The sequence below is a fragment of the Caretta caretta genome, chromosome 8 (assembly GCF_965140235.1).
Source record: "Caretta caretta isolate rCarCar2 chromosome 8, rCarCar1.hap1, whole genome shotgun sequence".
NCBI lineage: Eukaryota > Metazoa > Chordata > Testudines > Cheloniidae > Caretta > Caretta caretta.
Window position 1 is genome coordinate 39352393 of NC_134213.1, and position 15055 is coordinate 39367447.

The 15055-nt window shown below is 45.6% G+C and overlaps 1 protein-coding gene across 1 annotated transcript in view; it reads right to left on the bottom strand.

The window, feature by feature from the left end:
- Positions 1 to 15055, bottom strand: part of DIAPH1 (diaphanous related formin 1) — a 164937-nt gene that overhangs the window by 112688 nt on the left and 37194 nt on the right. Inside the window, exons 2-4 of the mRNA XM_075131417.1 lie at positions 10600 to 10626; positions 9581 to 9739; positions 8283 to 8384 (exon numbers count right to left, since the gene is read on the bottom strand). Of these exons, the coding sequence (XP_074987518.1) occupies positions 8283 to 8384; positions 9581 to 9739; positions 10600 to 10626 (288 nt within the window). The remainder of the gene's footprint in view (positions 1 to 8282; positions 8385 to 9580; positions 9740 to 10599; positions 10627 to 15055) is intronic.

The window sequence follows — 15055 nt, forward strand, 5'->3', positions numbered from 1 at the left end:
GGAATTTTCCTCTAGGGCAGATTGGAAGAGGCCCTGGAGGTTTTTCACCTTCCTCTGTAGCATGGGGCATGGGTCACTTGCTGGAGGATTCTCTGCTCCTTGAAGTCTTTAAACCACGATTTGAGGACTTCAATAGCTCAGACATAGGTGAGTGGTTTTTCGCAGGAGTGGTGGGTGAAATTCTGTGGCCTGCGTTGTGCAGGAGGTCAGACTAGATGATCATAATGGTCCCTTCTGACCTAAATATCTATGAATCTATGAATATGTAAGCTAAACGAGTCTGGCCCTTCAAAGCCAGTTTGGATCTCTTGAGGAATCCCAGAGGACTATAACCAAGATGTGCCCCCCAACCCTCCCAGTAATGCCTGTGACCTCTGCCACCTCCTCATGTTCTCTCTTTCTCATTCCAGTGGGCTAGTCAGGCACTTAACTGGTGAAGGAACGTCACACATGAAGCTGCACAAAACTTCATTTCCCCCCCCAAAATCAATTGCTATTGCCTCCCCTTCCCCAAAAATGGGGCGAGGAATTACTATTCATTACTTCCCCATTCCCAGAGGGGAAAGGGATTCCACACAAATGACCTCTACATGCAGGGAAGGGGGCCTGAAGACTGTCCCTGGCTTTGATACACAGGGCTGGAGAAAAGCCCTCTCTCAGTGTCAGGAGTTTCCCCCCTGCCCATACATGGGAGGGAAATCCCAACCTGCTGGGGGAGGGGCTTTCCGAGCTTTGCCTTTCGAAAGCTGGGGTCTAGAACTCAGCCGATTAAGCGTGGAGCTAGCTGTTCCGGCCCAGCAGGAAGAGGGGAGGTGCAATTCCCATGATAAAAGTGGTACTCTAAGTTTCCTGTAAGCTGTGCAGCAGCCTATTAAGCGCCGACCTGTCATGGCTAGGGGAGAGGCGCCCCTCCCCCGGCCCTAACCTAGCCCGGCCCCCAACCTGCCGTGGCCTACAGCCTAGCAAAAGATTCCAATCTTGCACATGAGGTGCATGTACAACACAAGTGGGATCCACCTAGACAAAGACTTGAACTACTACATTCTAATTGTGATGTAACTGATTTCTATTTTCAATTTAAAGTAGCTGAAATGGTTGCGTGAAAGCATTCCCTTAGGTTTTAAAAAGGAAAGTATTTTAAAACACTTATATTTGGAAACCCTCTTTAAATTATATACTTCCTTCCTACATATTCTGTTTTGCCATCATTATGTTCTATGTGAGGTATAAAGATAATGCATGCTATTCAATGAAAAAAATACAACATAGTATTTGAATGAAAATCTCTCAGCAAAACTCAATGTCCTTAAATTGAGGCAGTACAGCAGATAGAGCTGGAGACTGTAACTTCCTTGAACCCAAACGTCTCTGCTGATGGAGTTACCAACTCCACTGCACTGGAACACTCAACTGGCCAACAAATCATCTACATTCCGACAGACCTTCTAGACTCATTGACTGGTCAAGTCAAGGTAGGATGTGGCTTAGTACCTTGGACTCAGAGGCACAGATGCAGAGAAATACCCCTTCTACCACTCCAGCCCCTTCAAGCAGCATAAGTAAGAGGCATGTTTTCTGGTGTCTAAAGTCAACAGTTTAAAACTCTGGTGTCTAAACCTAGGCACCTAAGCCCATCTTTAGGCAGTTAAATAATAGTGGCCTGATTTTCAGAGGTACTGAGCACCAGCAGCTCCCACTGTAGTCACTGTGTAGCTAAGTGGACTGTGCACGTGGTGAAGAATCTAACTATTACTGCCTGCCTCCTAGTGGGGGAGGGAAAGAAAAGGAGATGATGCCCAGAAATAAAGATGGAGCTCTGGAAGCTGGTCTTGTTAGGGGTAGTCAAAAGCGCAGCTGGAGCAGGACACTAGAGACTGGGCTTTTGTTTTGTTTTTGGTTGAGAAAATCACTTTGGTAAGACTACCCACATGATGAGTTTACATTTTGAAGCCTTTAAGCAAGGAAAAGGAAAATGCAAGTGGAGATCTCCAGCAGACACTTGGGGAAGTTTAAAACTCCATGAGGACCTTATGGTGTGTCCAAAGATTCAGAAATTTTTTTGAATAATTTCCCATATGTGCACCCAACTTTGTCCAATATTGTTCTATGCACTAGATCTCATTAGGACTCAAATGTGAAGTTTGTGGTGCAAACCATTCAAAGAGAGGACTTGAAAGAAGAGCAGGAGTAGGATTTTCAAGAAGTATAATACCAGCTACGTATTTTCTAAGCCCTATGTCTCAGAAATGACTTGGCAGATTCACCACACATTTTGATTTTTTTAAAGAATAGAAGAGTCTCCTGTAGCCAAACATCACACTTTTAAAGTGGAAAAGATCTTTTCTGGAAGTGAAGACCAAAAATCGAGCTTATAATGGAAGTTTATTTACAGCTTTGGTTAAAGAGAGGCTCTCCCCCCCTACAGAGGCAATGTCAGCTTGAAACATCATTGTAGAACTTTAGTACTTAATATAGTTACTTATAACATGCACATATACTAAAACAAAACATTTTGTTTCAAAAAGGCCATTTTCATAGAAAAAATTTCAAATGAAAAATTACTTTTTTTAGAAACAAACTTCACAGAAAATTTGTTTTTTCAGTTTTGAGTTTTCAACAAAAAAGGAAAATTGAGAAACTGAATGTTTGTCCCCCTGCCCCTCATCCCTTTATGCCATTTTTAAAAAGAGACCCTTCCCCCAAAAAATGGATTTTAGGTTTCAAAAAATGAAAAGGGTTGGGGGTTTTTTTGGAGAATTTTTTGAAGATTTTCATAAAACACACTTAGCATTTTCAACCAGTTATAAAATGTACTATAAATGAAAGAAGTTACCAAAAAACAAAACAAAAAAATTTCCCCCCATTTTATTTACGTTGTCAACTGACAACACTCTCAGCTAGTTTCTCCCTTGCTGAGGAGCCCTTTATAAACACCAACAGGGGAGCAGAATAAAACCTTAAACACACTTTTAAAAAGAATGTTTTTAAACAGTCAATACTATGTCCTGAAATAATGGAGCACTATCAGAAACTGGGTATTTTATTTTAAACTAATCATTTAAAAAATGATGGTTACTGTAATCTTTTAATACTTAGCCATACAAAATCTTTGTTCATTCTGCTATATTAAAATATAGTTATGAAAATAAATAATACAATATGATGAATTTATGAGAAGAAGGTTTATGAAAACTCAGCATTGGGCTAATTTCAGCCTCTTCAAACACTTCATTGAGCCCTGGTCTACATTAAGAGTTTCGGTTGAATTTAGCAGCGTTAGATCAATTTAACCCTGCACCCGTCCACACGATGAAGCCATGACTTCGACTTAAAGGGGGGATTATCAGCGCTGAAATCAACCTTGCTGGGTCAAATCTGGGGTAGTGTGGTAGCAATTCGACGGCATTGGCCTCCGGAAGCTAACCCAGAGTGCTCCACTGTGACTGCTCTAGACAGCACTCTTAACTCAGATGCGCTGGCCAGGTAGACAGGAAAAGGCCTGTGAACTTTTGAATCTCATTTCCTCTTTGGCCAGCGTGGCAAGCTGCAGGTGAGTGCAGATCTCACCAGCAGACGTGACCATGATGGAGTCCCAGAATCGCAAAAGAGCTCCAGTATAGACCGAACGGGAGGTACAGGATCTGATCGCTGTATGGGGAGACGAATCCATGCTATCAGAACTCTGTTCCATAAGACGAAATGCCCGAACATTTGAAAAAAATCTCCAAGGGCATGAAGGACAGAGGCTATCACAGGAACCCACAGCAGTGCCGCGTGAAACTTAAGGAGCTCAGGCAAGCCTACCAAAACACCAGAGAGGCAAACGGCTGCTCGGGGTCAGAGCCCCAGACACGCCGCTTCTATGATGAGCTGCATGCCATTCTAGGGGGTGCAGCCACCACTATCCCACCCCGTGCATCAATGGATAATCACACAACAGGGATGCGCGTTTTGGGGACGAGGAAGATGATGAGGAGGAGGAGGTTGAAGATAGCGCACAGCAAACAAGCGGAGAAACAGGAACTGTTTCTCACCCTGGACCTGGAGCCAGTACCCCCCGAACCCACCCAAGGCGGGCTCCCGGAACCGCCAGGAGGAGGAGGAGGAGGGACCTCTGGTGAGTATACCTTTGTAAATATAACACATGGTTTAAAAGCAAGCGGGTTTAATGATTAATTTGCAGCCAATACAGCTACTAGAAAAGTCTGTTAACGTGTCTGGGGATAGAGCGGAAATCCTCCAGGGACATCTCCATAAAGCTCTCTTGGATGTACTCCCAAAGCCTTTGCAAAAGGTTTCTGGGGAAGGCAGCCTTATTCCGTCCTCCACGGTAGGACACTACCACACCAGGCCAGTAGCACGTAGTTTGGAGTCACTGCATAACAAAGCATGGCAGCATATGGTCCCGGTGTTTGCTGACATTCAAGCAACATCCGTTCTTTATCTCTCTGTGTTATCCTCAGGAGTGTGATATCATTCATGGTCACCTGGTTGAAATAGGGGAATTTTATTAAAGGGACATTCAGAGGTGGTCGTTCCTGCTGGGTTCTTTGCCTGTGGCTGAACAGAAATCTTCCCTGCTGTTAGCCACGTGGTGGGGGGAAGTGTGAAGTGATCATCCCAGAGAATTGGGCGTGGGTGTGTGAGTATGTGGGGGGGTTAGTTGACTTTGTGCTACACGTTAACGCAAAACCGCAGCCCCTCCTTTTAAACTGCCAGTCCATTTTAAATAGCCAATCCAACAGCTGTTCGGTATGGGAAATGAGGGCACAGCTGTTTGAAACCATTCCCACATGTTATGAAGGTTAAAGAAGCCAAAAGACTGTGGCTTACCATGGCTTCCTGCAAGCCGAATTCTGTTGCCCGCCGGCTCTGCGTGTGTGATCTCACACACCAAACTGGCAGACCCTCAATATAAAAGGCAAAATGTGACCTTGTAACGAATGTACATGTGCTATGTAATGTTAACAGCAAGGTTTAGCCTGAAAGAGTCTACCCATTGTTCTCTAAAATGTGTCTCTTTAACGACCCCTCTCCCTTTTTTTTCTCTCCCACAGCTACAAATGTTTCAACACTCCCCCTATCATCTCCGTCCCAGAGGCAGCGAAGATTAGAAGGCGAAAAAAATGCACTCGCGATGAAATGTTCTCTGAGCTCATGCAGTCCTCCCACACTGAAAGAGCCCAGCAGAATGCATGGAGGCAGACAGTGTTAGAGTCCAGAAAAGCACAATATGAACATGAGGCCAGGTGGCGGGTTGAAGATAAGAAGTGGCGGGTTGAAGATGATAGGTGACATCAGCTTGCTGACAGAAGGCAGGAGTCAATGCTGGGGCTACTGGAGGATCAAACTGATATGCTCCGGTGTATGGTTGAGCTGCAGGAAAGGCAGCATGAGCACAGACAGCCACTACAGCCCCCGTGTGACCAGCCGCCCTCCTCCTCAAGTTCCATAGCCTCCTCACCCAGATGCCCAAGAACGTGGGGGGCACAGCCTCCAGGCACCCAACCACTCCACCCCAGATGACTGCCCAAGCAACAGAAAGCTGACATTCAATAAGTTTTAAAGTGCAGTGTGGCCTTGTCCTTCCCTCCTCTCCCACCCCTCCTGAGCTACCTTGCAGTTATCCCCGTTTGTGTGATGAATTAATAAAGAATGCATGAATTTGAAGCAACAATGACTTTATTGCCTCTGCAAGTAGTGATCGAAGCGGGGAGGGGAGTGTGGTTAGCTTACAGGGAAGCAGAGTGAACCAAGGGGCGGAGGTTTTCATCAAGGAGAAACAAACAGAACTTTCACACTGGCCAGTCATGAAACTGGTTTTCAAAGCTTCTCTGATGCACACCGCATCCTCCTGTACTCTTCTAACAGCCCTGGTGTTTGGCTGCGCATAATCAGCAGCCAGGCAATTTGCCTCAACCTCCCACCCTGCCATAAACGTCTCCCCCTTACTCTCACAGATATTGTGGAGCACACAGCAAGCAGTAATAACAGTGGGAATATTGGTTTCGCTGAGGTCTAACCGAGTCAGTAAACTGCACCAGCACGCTTTTAAACATCCAAAGGCACATTCTACCACCATTCTGCACTTGCTCAGCCTATAGTTGAACAGCTCCTGACTACTGTCCAGGCTGCCTGTGTATGGCTTCATGAGCCATGGCATTAAGGGGTAGGCTGGGTCCCCAAGGATAACTATAGGCATTTCAACATCCGCAAAGGTTATTTTCTGGTCTGGGAAGAAAGTCCCTAGCTGTAGCTGTTGAAACAGACCAGAGTTCCTGAAGATGCGAGCATCATGTATCTTTCCCGGCCATCCCACGCTGATGTTGGTGAAACGTCCCTTGTGATCCACCAGTGCTTGCAGCACCATTGAAAAGTACCCCTTTCGGTTTATGTACTCGCTGCCTTGGTGCTTTGGTGCCAAGATAGGGATATGGGTTCTGTCTATCCCCCCACCACAGTTAGGGAATCCCATTGCAGCAAAGCCTTCCACTATGACCTGCACATTTCCCAGAGTCGCTACCCTTGTAGCAGCAGCTCAGTGATTGCATTGGCTACTTGGATCACAGCAGCCCCCACAGTAGATCTGCCTACTCCAAATTGATTCCCAACTGATCGGTAGCTGTCTAGAGTTGCAAGCTTCCACAGGGCTATCGCCACTTGCTTGTGAACTGTGAGGGCTGCTCTCATCTTGGTATTCTGGCGGTTCAGGGCAGGGGAAAGCAAGTCACAAAGTTCCATGAAAGTGCCCTTATGCATGCGAAAGTTTTGCAGCCATTGGGAATCATCCCAGACCTGCAACACTATGCGGTCCCACCAGTCTGTGCTTGTTTCCTGGGCCCAGAATAGGCGTTCCACGGCATAAACCTGCCGCATTACCACCATGATGTCCACATTGCCGGGGCTCGTACTTTGAGAGAAGTCTGTGTCCATGTCCACATCACTCTCCTCACCTACTCACCTGCTTTTGCAGGATCTGGTTCTGCATATACTGCTGGATAATGTGTGTGGTGTTTAGAACGGTCATAACTGCCGCGGTGATCTAAGCGGGCTCCATGCTTGTCGTGGTATGGCGTCTGCAGGAAAGCAGGAGAGCAGAGTGGCAGCGGAAGTGGCGGGTGGATGACGATGCTGACAGCAATATGAAGCCCGCACAGAAAAAGGCATGAAACGATTGTCGGCCGTTGCTTTCACAGAGGGAGGGGGAGCAAGGGGTAGCTGGCAGCAGATGATGCAGTACGACTGCTAGCTGTCATCATCTCCTGGGTGCTCATGGTGCTACTGGCTGCGAGAGCAGCCTGAGGCAGAATATCCCCCTCAAGGAGTGAACTCACAACCCTAGGTTTAGCAGGCCAATGCTCAAACCACTGAGCTATCCCTCTGCCAATATTCCAGGCAGGACTGACTCTCCATTAGACAAAACTTAAAGAAGAGAATGACCTGAGTCACTCCCATTGATGTCCAGGCGCCCATGACAGACCTCACCAAGGTCTGCCAGGAGAACCCAAGAGATGACGAGGAGGGCTACCAGTTGTAATGCACCATCTGCTGACACAAGGCAATGAGCTGCTGCTGTGTAGCAATGCAGTCCCGCGTCTGCCAGCACCCAGGAGACGTATGGTGACAGTGAGCTGAGCGGGCTCCATGTTTGCCATGGTATGGCATCTGCATGGGTAACCCAGGAAAAAAAGATGCAAAACGATTGTCTGCCGTTGCTTTCACGGAGGGAGGGCGGGGCCTGACGACATGTACCCAGAACCACCCGCGACAATGTTTTTTGCCCCATCAGGCACTGGGATCTCAACCCAGAATTCCAATGGGTTGCAGAGACTGCGGGAACTGTGGGATAGCTACCCACAGTTCAACGCTCCAGAAGTCAGTGCCAGCCCCGGTACTGTGGACGCACTCCGCCAACTTAATGGTCTTAAGTGGGGGCACACACAATCGACTGTATAAAATCAATTTCTAAAAATAGACTTCTATAAATTCAACCTAATTTCGTAGTGTAGACATAGCCTAAGAGTTCATTGGAAAACTTAAATTAGCAAGTAAAAATGAACTAGGAAGTCATTGGGATGGTGGCTGTGCATCATTTGTGCACAGTCTTTAGGGCTTTTATTGTTAATGTATATTTTTTTCAAATTGTTCATGAGATTTGTGTTTCATGTCAGATTTTCACTTAAGAACCTATGATGTGAGGAGTTCTTTGCAGTGTTGCTATACAACACCATATCCCTACCTCCCTCAAAGCAGCTTTCTGTACTCAGAGCAAGAGTACTCACAGCTTTAGAGGTATGTAGATACTGGGACACCATCTCCCTCTTGATTATTATGTCCTTCTCCCTCAGAGGCTGCTGCTTCTCCTCATTCAGATTCATATCAACCTGTGGAAGAAAAGCAAGAAAATGTTCAGTTGTGCACAGATTCCCTGATGCTCGAAACATCCCTCACACAGAAACATCATTTGCTACATGGAACACAATCTCCTCAAGGCAACAGGAAGCTTGCAGCCCAGCCACAGCAAGCCCTGAAACGTGGTTCAGTGAGCACATATCAGAATCTCAGAGGGAATAGCCTGCACTTGTGTTTAAATCCTGTCAAAGGAGACCCCTGAGATAAGAAGCAGACAGGAGCAGTCTCCCCCATCCCCTGGCACACACTTCCCAAAGGAGATTATGGTGCTCTGAGGAGAGCTAGAGAAAGTTACCTCCATCACAGGGGGATGATGCTAGCATTCCAGTGGGACAGAGAGGAGCCCCCAACTCCTAAAGGGGTTTGTGGAGCCCAGTGGAATCTCTCAGCATACAATTTACGAAACCAAGAGCCAACTGACTAACCACAGGAGTTCTCTGATCTGCAGAGCTGCTTCTGTCACAATGATTAAGCAGCTGTCAACTGTCAAGCAGTGATACCTTCTGCTACTTATTATCCAGTCTGGGCTCTTAGGGTTTCCAGTGATGTTTTATTCAATGGAACGAGTTAGCCTCCTTCTCAAGATGTGCCTGTCTGTTTCATGTTTGCTGGGTTTTAATTTGTTGTAAATTTAATTGCTGTAAAGTTTGCCAATAACACAAACATCTGTGTAGCAGCAAACAAGGAGGCGAGAACTCAAGAGAAGAGGGCCCAGAGATGAAGATGTAACCATACAGCAAATCCCAAAATATTAAAGCAAGGTTTATTTTCATCTTCTCTCCTTAATCCTGTCTTACTATCACTCCTAAAGTACTAAAACTGTTATGGGGAAGGATTGGGACTGAGAGGCAAGAAGGAAGAAGTCTACACAGGAAAACCCTGAGAACCATTGTCTTATACTATCTGTGAAAAATGACAGGCTAAGGAATCAAAGCAGACCACCCTTCATTGGAGAGTTGTGAGGAAACAGAGCAGGCTCTACAATGGTGATGGAGGTAGGAGGTGTAGGTTGACATAAGGCATCGTGGTTATGAGGTGTAACACCAGTCATCTAGGATACTAAGAGGCACTACAGTCTCCACCTCTTGTCCTGGAAAATGGAAGATAAACACCCAGAGAGCACACAGTGAAGGAAGGAAGGGCATTTGCATTGGGGTCATTAACTTACCAGCATCTGTTCAAAGAGGCCCAGCACATCCTGATCTGTGATTTCCTGTAGCATCTGGCCTGCACTAGGAACATCCATATAGGAAGCAGAGGAATTCCTATGAGCAACATTGGATTTTTCCTTCTCCTTTTTTATCCGCATGCTAGTGAATCGCTCCAGCTAAGTGAGAGAAACAGAAATCAAACTCAGCACAACTTCATTTCGCACCTCTCAACTCTGGTGATCACCCTCAACCACACATGCTGTCCCAAAACCAATGCCAGGCATACTACCCTAATTGCATTCCTATATTTGGCATTCCCACGCTTGCACTGCTGGCAATGGATAGAGAAAGCACAACCGGTCTGGGGGTACTTCTGACACCAAGAGGCCGTAACTTGTGATCTGTGGACCTACCAGGTGCACATTAGTAGGGAAACTTTTGAAACTTCACAGACCAGAGACAAAATTCCCTGTAGACCCTCCAAGTGGTAGATAAGGGTTTTTGTACCCCTGGAGCACCTTTACTCAATGTGTCTGACAAGTCACACACTGCAAGGTTAGTCAGTGTTCTCCAGATGTCCATGTACCATCACCGGCAGAGGATAAGTAGAAATCTGCTGGTACTGCTAATGCCAACTCCCATGTGAATTCAATGCCTCTCCAGGGAAATCTAAAAATCTAAAACACCAAAAACCTGGGTGCCAACAAACAGGGTCTATCCCTGCAGTCAGCAGTCTTGCAAAGCCAACCCTCTGGAAAATGCCAGTGTTCAGATTGCCTACTAAACCAGTGCTTATGAGGAAAGAGTCAGCAGAGCATGCAAGGTCATAGTTTGAGAAGCAGAGTTAGAGAATCCTAGAGAAGCAAATGCCTTATGAGAGAGACAACACACACAGAGCAGCCATGTGACAGCAAGGGCTGAAGCCTTCAAACAGTAAGACTAGAACAGAACAAGCAGAGGAACCAGAAACAGCCAGGCACAGGAAAGTTACAGCAAGTAGGAGACATCACATGCAGAAGAAAACCACCATCCTTACCTCATCCGCCATGAGCCGCTTCAAAGTCTGTGGGACAGAAAGAGGAGGGAGAAGAGGAGAAACAAATCAGTGATACAAGGCACACCTCCAAACACAGAGCGTGTGAGGGTGAGAAGAAAAAATGGGTAGTGACAACCCAGCTTGTTCCACTCCTGTTCAGAGTGAACAGAACACAACAATGCCAAACTCCCATATCCTGCACACTACCACTGGGGAAAGATTTAACTCACCAATGCAGACATACAGCAGTTCCACAGATTTGAGAGATGAGAACATGAGCAGTGGGAAGCAATTACTGCACGAAGCACAAGCTTCCTTCTCTTTCCTCTTTGACTTAGTTTTGTCTCATACTCAAACCTTTTCTAGTAATGCACATTGACTCAAGACTTCAAGAATTCCTTTTGGGGAAAGCAAAACCAAATCCACCACATGGATCTAGTCCCCAGCCAGAAGGGGACAATCTATTCCAATATATGATTCCCTCTTTCCTTACAACAGAAGGCAGAGGTATGGCCTTATCTCCCATCCGGGACAAGGGACAGGATTAGTTATGCTCTCACCAGATGGAGGGACATCGTTGCATGGTGGGACCATAACTAATCCTGTTATATTGCAGCCCTTGCTCCCGATCTCAACAGCCAAGACAGTTTGTTTTAGACTTGGCATTGTACATAAGAGGAATGGCCCAGGCAAAGGAAAATCGGGCCCTTTCAGATCAATCACGTCACTGACAACCACAGGTCTTGCCATCCCCTCAGCTTTGTCAGAAGGGGATCTGTCCTCTTAAAGGGCACTTTGGACCTCAGTATTCCATTTCAGGTGGAATCCTGGTTTTGGGTATGTGCGTCCCAGAATATACAGGTGATGACTTCAGAAGCTGGGACAGTTTGCTTTCAAATTATTAGGAATGTTAAAGAGACACCAAGTTCCCTCTCTCCCTCCCTGCCACTCTACACAGACACACAAAAGGTTGAAACTAACTACCTGAATTACCTATGACCCTTCCTCTGTGGATCATCAGGGGTGTTTAGCAGATATAAAGAATGGATCACAATGTATTCCATAGGGGCAGGCCACCTTAATGCAAATCCCCTTTCAGGACACTCCATGACAGGTTCTCATCTTTTCCCATCTTTAACTGAGGGAGTAATTCTGTCTGCTATGCGAAGTTCATTACTCTTGCTCCCTAGTTTTTTTATTATCTGCATCCAGAATCCACATGACTGTAATTTCCACTACTGCAGCTTTTTGATTTGTCATAAACCAGAGACTCCAGCAGAGGGCAGAAAGAATCAACATATGGGAATAACAAGGAGCAGATCTGCTGCTGCTCTAATGACAGAGAGAGTGTAAAAACACAGTCAATGAAGATCAGGCCCCCTGGAAACAGATGTTAAGAGCATCACAGAGAACGTGGATTATAGCTCCTTTCCATACCCATCCCTTGTACTACAGCATCAAATGCAGAATTGGGGTAAAAAGAAAAGGAGTACTTGTGGCACCTTAGAGACTAACCGATTTATTTGAGCATAAGCTTTTGTGAGCTACAGCTCACTTCAGTGCACCACAATTTAAGATAATGCCATAAAGGTGAACCACCTCCAACATATCACATAGTTTAAACCCTTAATAGGGCTTTGGGATGGCCCACACTACACACAAGAGTTCCCTTCCTTCCCATCTCCAAAAGTTATCCAAAGATCACATGATTCTGAGAGAACCAAGACAAAAGCTCCTTTGACACCACTAAAGGTCCCTAAAGGGCTCAACGTATTTCAAAACTCTGCAGCTGTGAAATTCATCCTTTGCTGTTCAACTGTACTCCAGAACCTCAGCTTTCATTTAAAAATTTTTCTACTAGCCCTTATGGCTGTAGAAATAACCTTGAAAACATTATCTGAATTTAACCAACTCAAGTGTCTGCAGAGAGCCTGAAGAAAGTAACTTTAAGAGGTGTGAACTACAATCCTTCATCTCAGTCAGGGCACCATGGACTTTGATTCTGTGGTTGTGCTATTTGGCATTTTCTCAAGATAATTGTGTTTGCCAAGGAATTTCCTCCTTGTGCTGCAGCTAGGCAGCTGATATTTTGCATTCTCTCTCTCTGCCCTCCCAGGACCTGCCTGGAGCCACCTCTTGCTCTCCAGCTGTTTCCCCACAAGAGTGAGTTAACTAGATTACAGGGCACACTCCCTGCTTTTCTGTTCCATGGAGCCAGAGCTGGAATCCAGCTTGGTCAAGGAACAGAGGGAGCCACGTGTGTAAACTGGTATGCTGGGCCAACGGCAGAACAGCAGAAGCGACCCAGGGAAGTGAGCTGCTAAAGCGGATTACAAATTCCCCACTTCTTCATCACACATTGGGATGGGGGAAGGAAGCTCTGAGTCAGGCCACCTGGACAACATTAAGGCAGCTGAGGCCCAGGAAATGGATCTGGATACTTAAAGAGTATAGCAAAAAGCTCAACCTCAAAAAAAATCTCTGTTGAAAATAATCAGATAGTTTTACATCAGCTGCTATTTTCAACTCTGAGCCATAGCTGTGTGTGTTTGAGTGGGGGTGATGATGAAGGATGTTTCATGGTGACAGGATAGATATTGCTGTGAAACGTAGACGGTGCTGTGTGGAAGTTGCTCCCATTGTGCAACGGAGTACACACCACACCAGTACCAGTTACATGTTACCAATATTCCTAACTCCCTCACCTTGGGGGAGTTCCAATGGCAGAGCAAGGAGGCATTTTGTAGGGGCCTTTGCAAGGTAAAGGGAGGCTACTCATCTGTAACTGGAGTTCTTCAATAGATTTTTGCACATTCTTACCCTTAGGGCATAGCAACAGTACAGCTTGTATGGTGGAACCCTTCAGTAGTAGTTAGTACCTCTTGCAGCACTCTCACATCCCCTACCCCTCCAAACATTTGAAGGCGGGGCTATAAAAGTGGGATGTGGCACGTCAACCATTTTAGTTGGAGATGACAGAGGTCTATAAAATCATGACTGATGTGGAGAAAGTAAATAAGGAAGTGTTATTTACTCCTCAGAACACAAGAACTAGGGGTCACCAAATGAAATTAATAGGTAGCAGGTTTAAAACAAACAAAAGGAAGTATTTTTTCACACAACACACAGTCAACCTGTGGAAATCCTTGCCAGAGGATATTGTGAAGGCCAAAACTATAACAGGGTTCAAAAAAGAACTAAATAAGTTCATGGAGGATAGGACCATCAATGGCTATTAGCCAGGATGGGCAGGGATGGTGTCCCTAGCCTCTACCAGAAGCTGGGAATGGGCGAGGGTGATGGATCACTTGATGATTACCTGTTCTGTTCATTCCCTCGGGGGCATCTGGCATTGGCCACTGTCAGAAGATAGGATACTGGGTTAGAAGGACCTTTGGTCTGACCCACTATGACCGTTCTTATGTTATGTTCCTTCCACCACCTCGTCAGATCCAAAGCTGAAAACAGGACTTTTAGAAAAAGGGGAAGGTGGATGGGGAAGAGTGAACGTGCAGAGGTCATCTTGAAGAACTCTGGTTATAGATGAGGAACATTCGTTTATTCCTGAATGGCTTCCACACATTCCCACTTTTGAGAGTTTGGCAAGCAGTTCTCCCCCCTCTGGATGGTGGGATGAAGAGACCTGGTTATACAGAGTGCAATACCGCTTTACCAAATTATGCATCAGATCTACCTGCCAGATCTAAGGAATGTCATATGAATATATGATTTGAGCTCCTAATTGCAGCTCTACGGTTTCTCCAATATGGGGATATGTCTAAAACAGGCCATGTAAGTGACCTTCACTCTTGCTGAGTGCACTCTAAGCCATGCTTGAAGAAGAAAATAGGTGTGTTTATAAAAAACAGAGTCTAACCCACTTGGAAAGTTGTTCGGTTAGACTGCCTGACTTTTACTCTTTTCCTCAGAAGAGAGGAAACAGTCTACGTAATCTCCTGTATTCTTTAGACCTATTCTAAAAGGGAAACACATCAAGGTGTGTAGTGATGCTTTTCATCTCCTGAGCGAGACCTAAAGAAAAATGCAAGTTTATGGACTGATTGAGATGAAATTCTGTTATCACCTTGAAGAAATTTTGGGTGTGGACAAAGAACTACTTTATCTTTGTGAAAGACCATAGAAGTGGGGGCGGGGGGGGGGGGAGGGGGATCAGCCATGAAAACGTGCAGTGTGCTCACTCTTCTAGCAGAAATAATAGTTACCATAAAGGCTGTACAAATTGAGAGGTGAAGCAGGGAACATTGTTCCGCGGGTTCAAAGGGAGGTTTAATGAGCTAAGTACTAGAGGTCCCATGTCAGTGTGTGTTTCCTAACCAAAGAGTAGACGTTCATTAATCCCTTCAAGAATCTTTTTACTATATTGTGGCTAAATACAGTATTTTGCTCAATTAAGCTGTGATGAGCTGAGATGTACTTTTACCAACAATAAGAAATG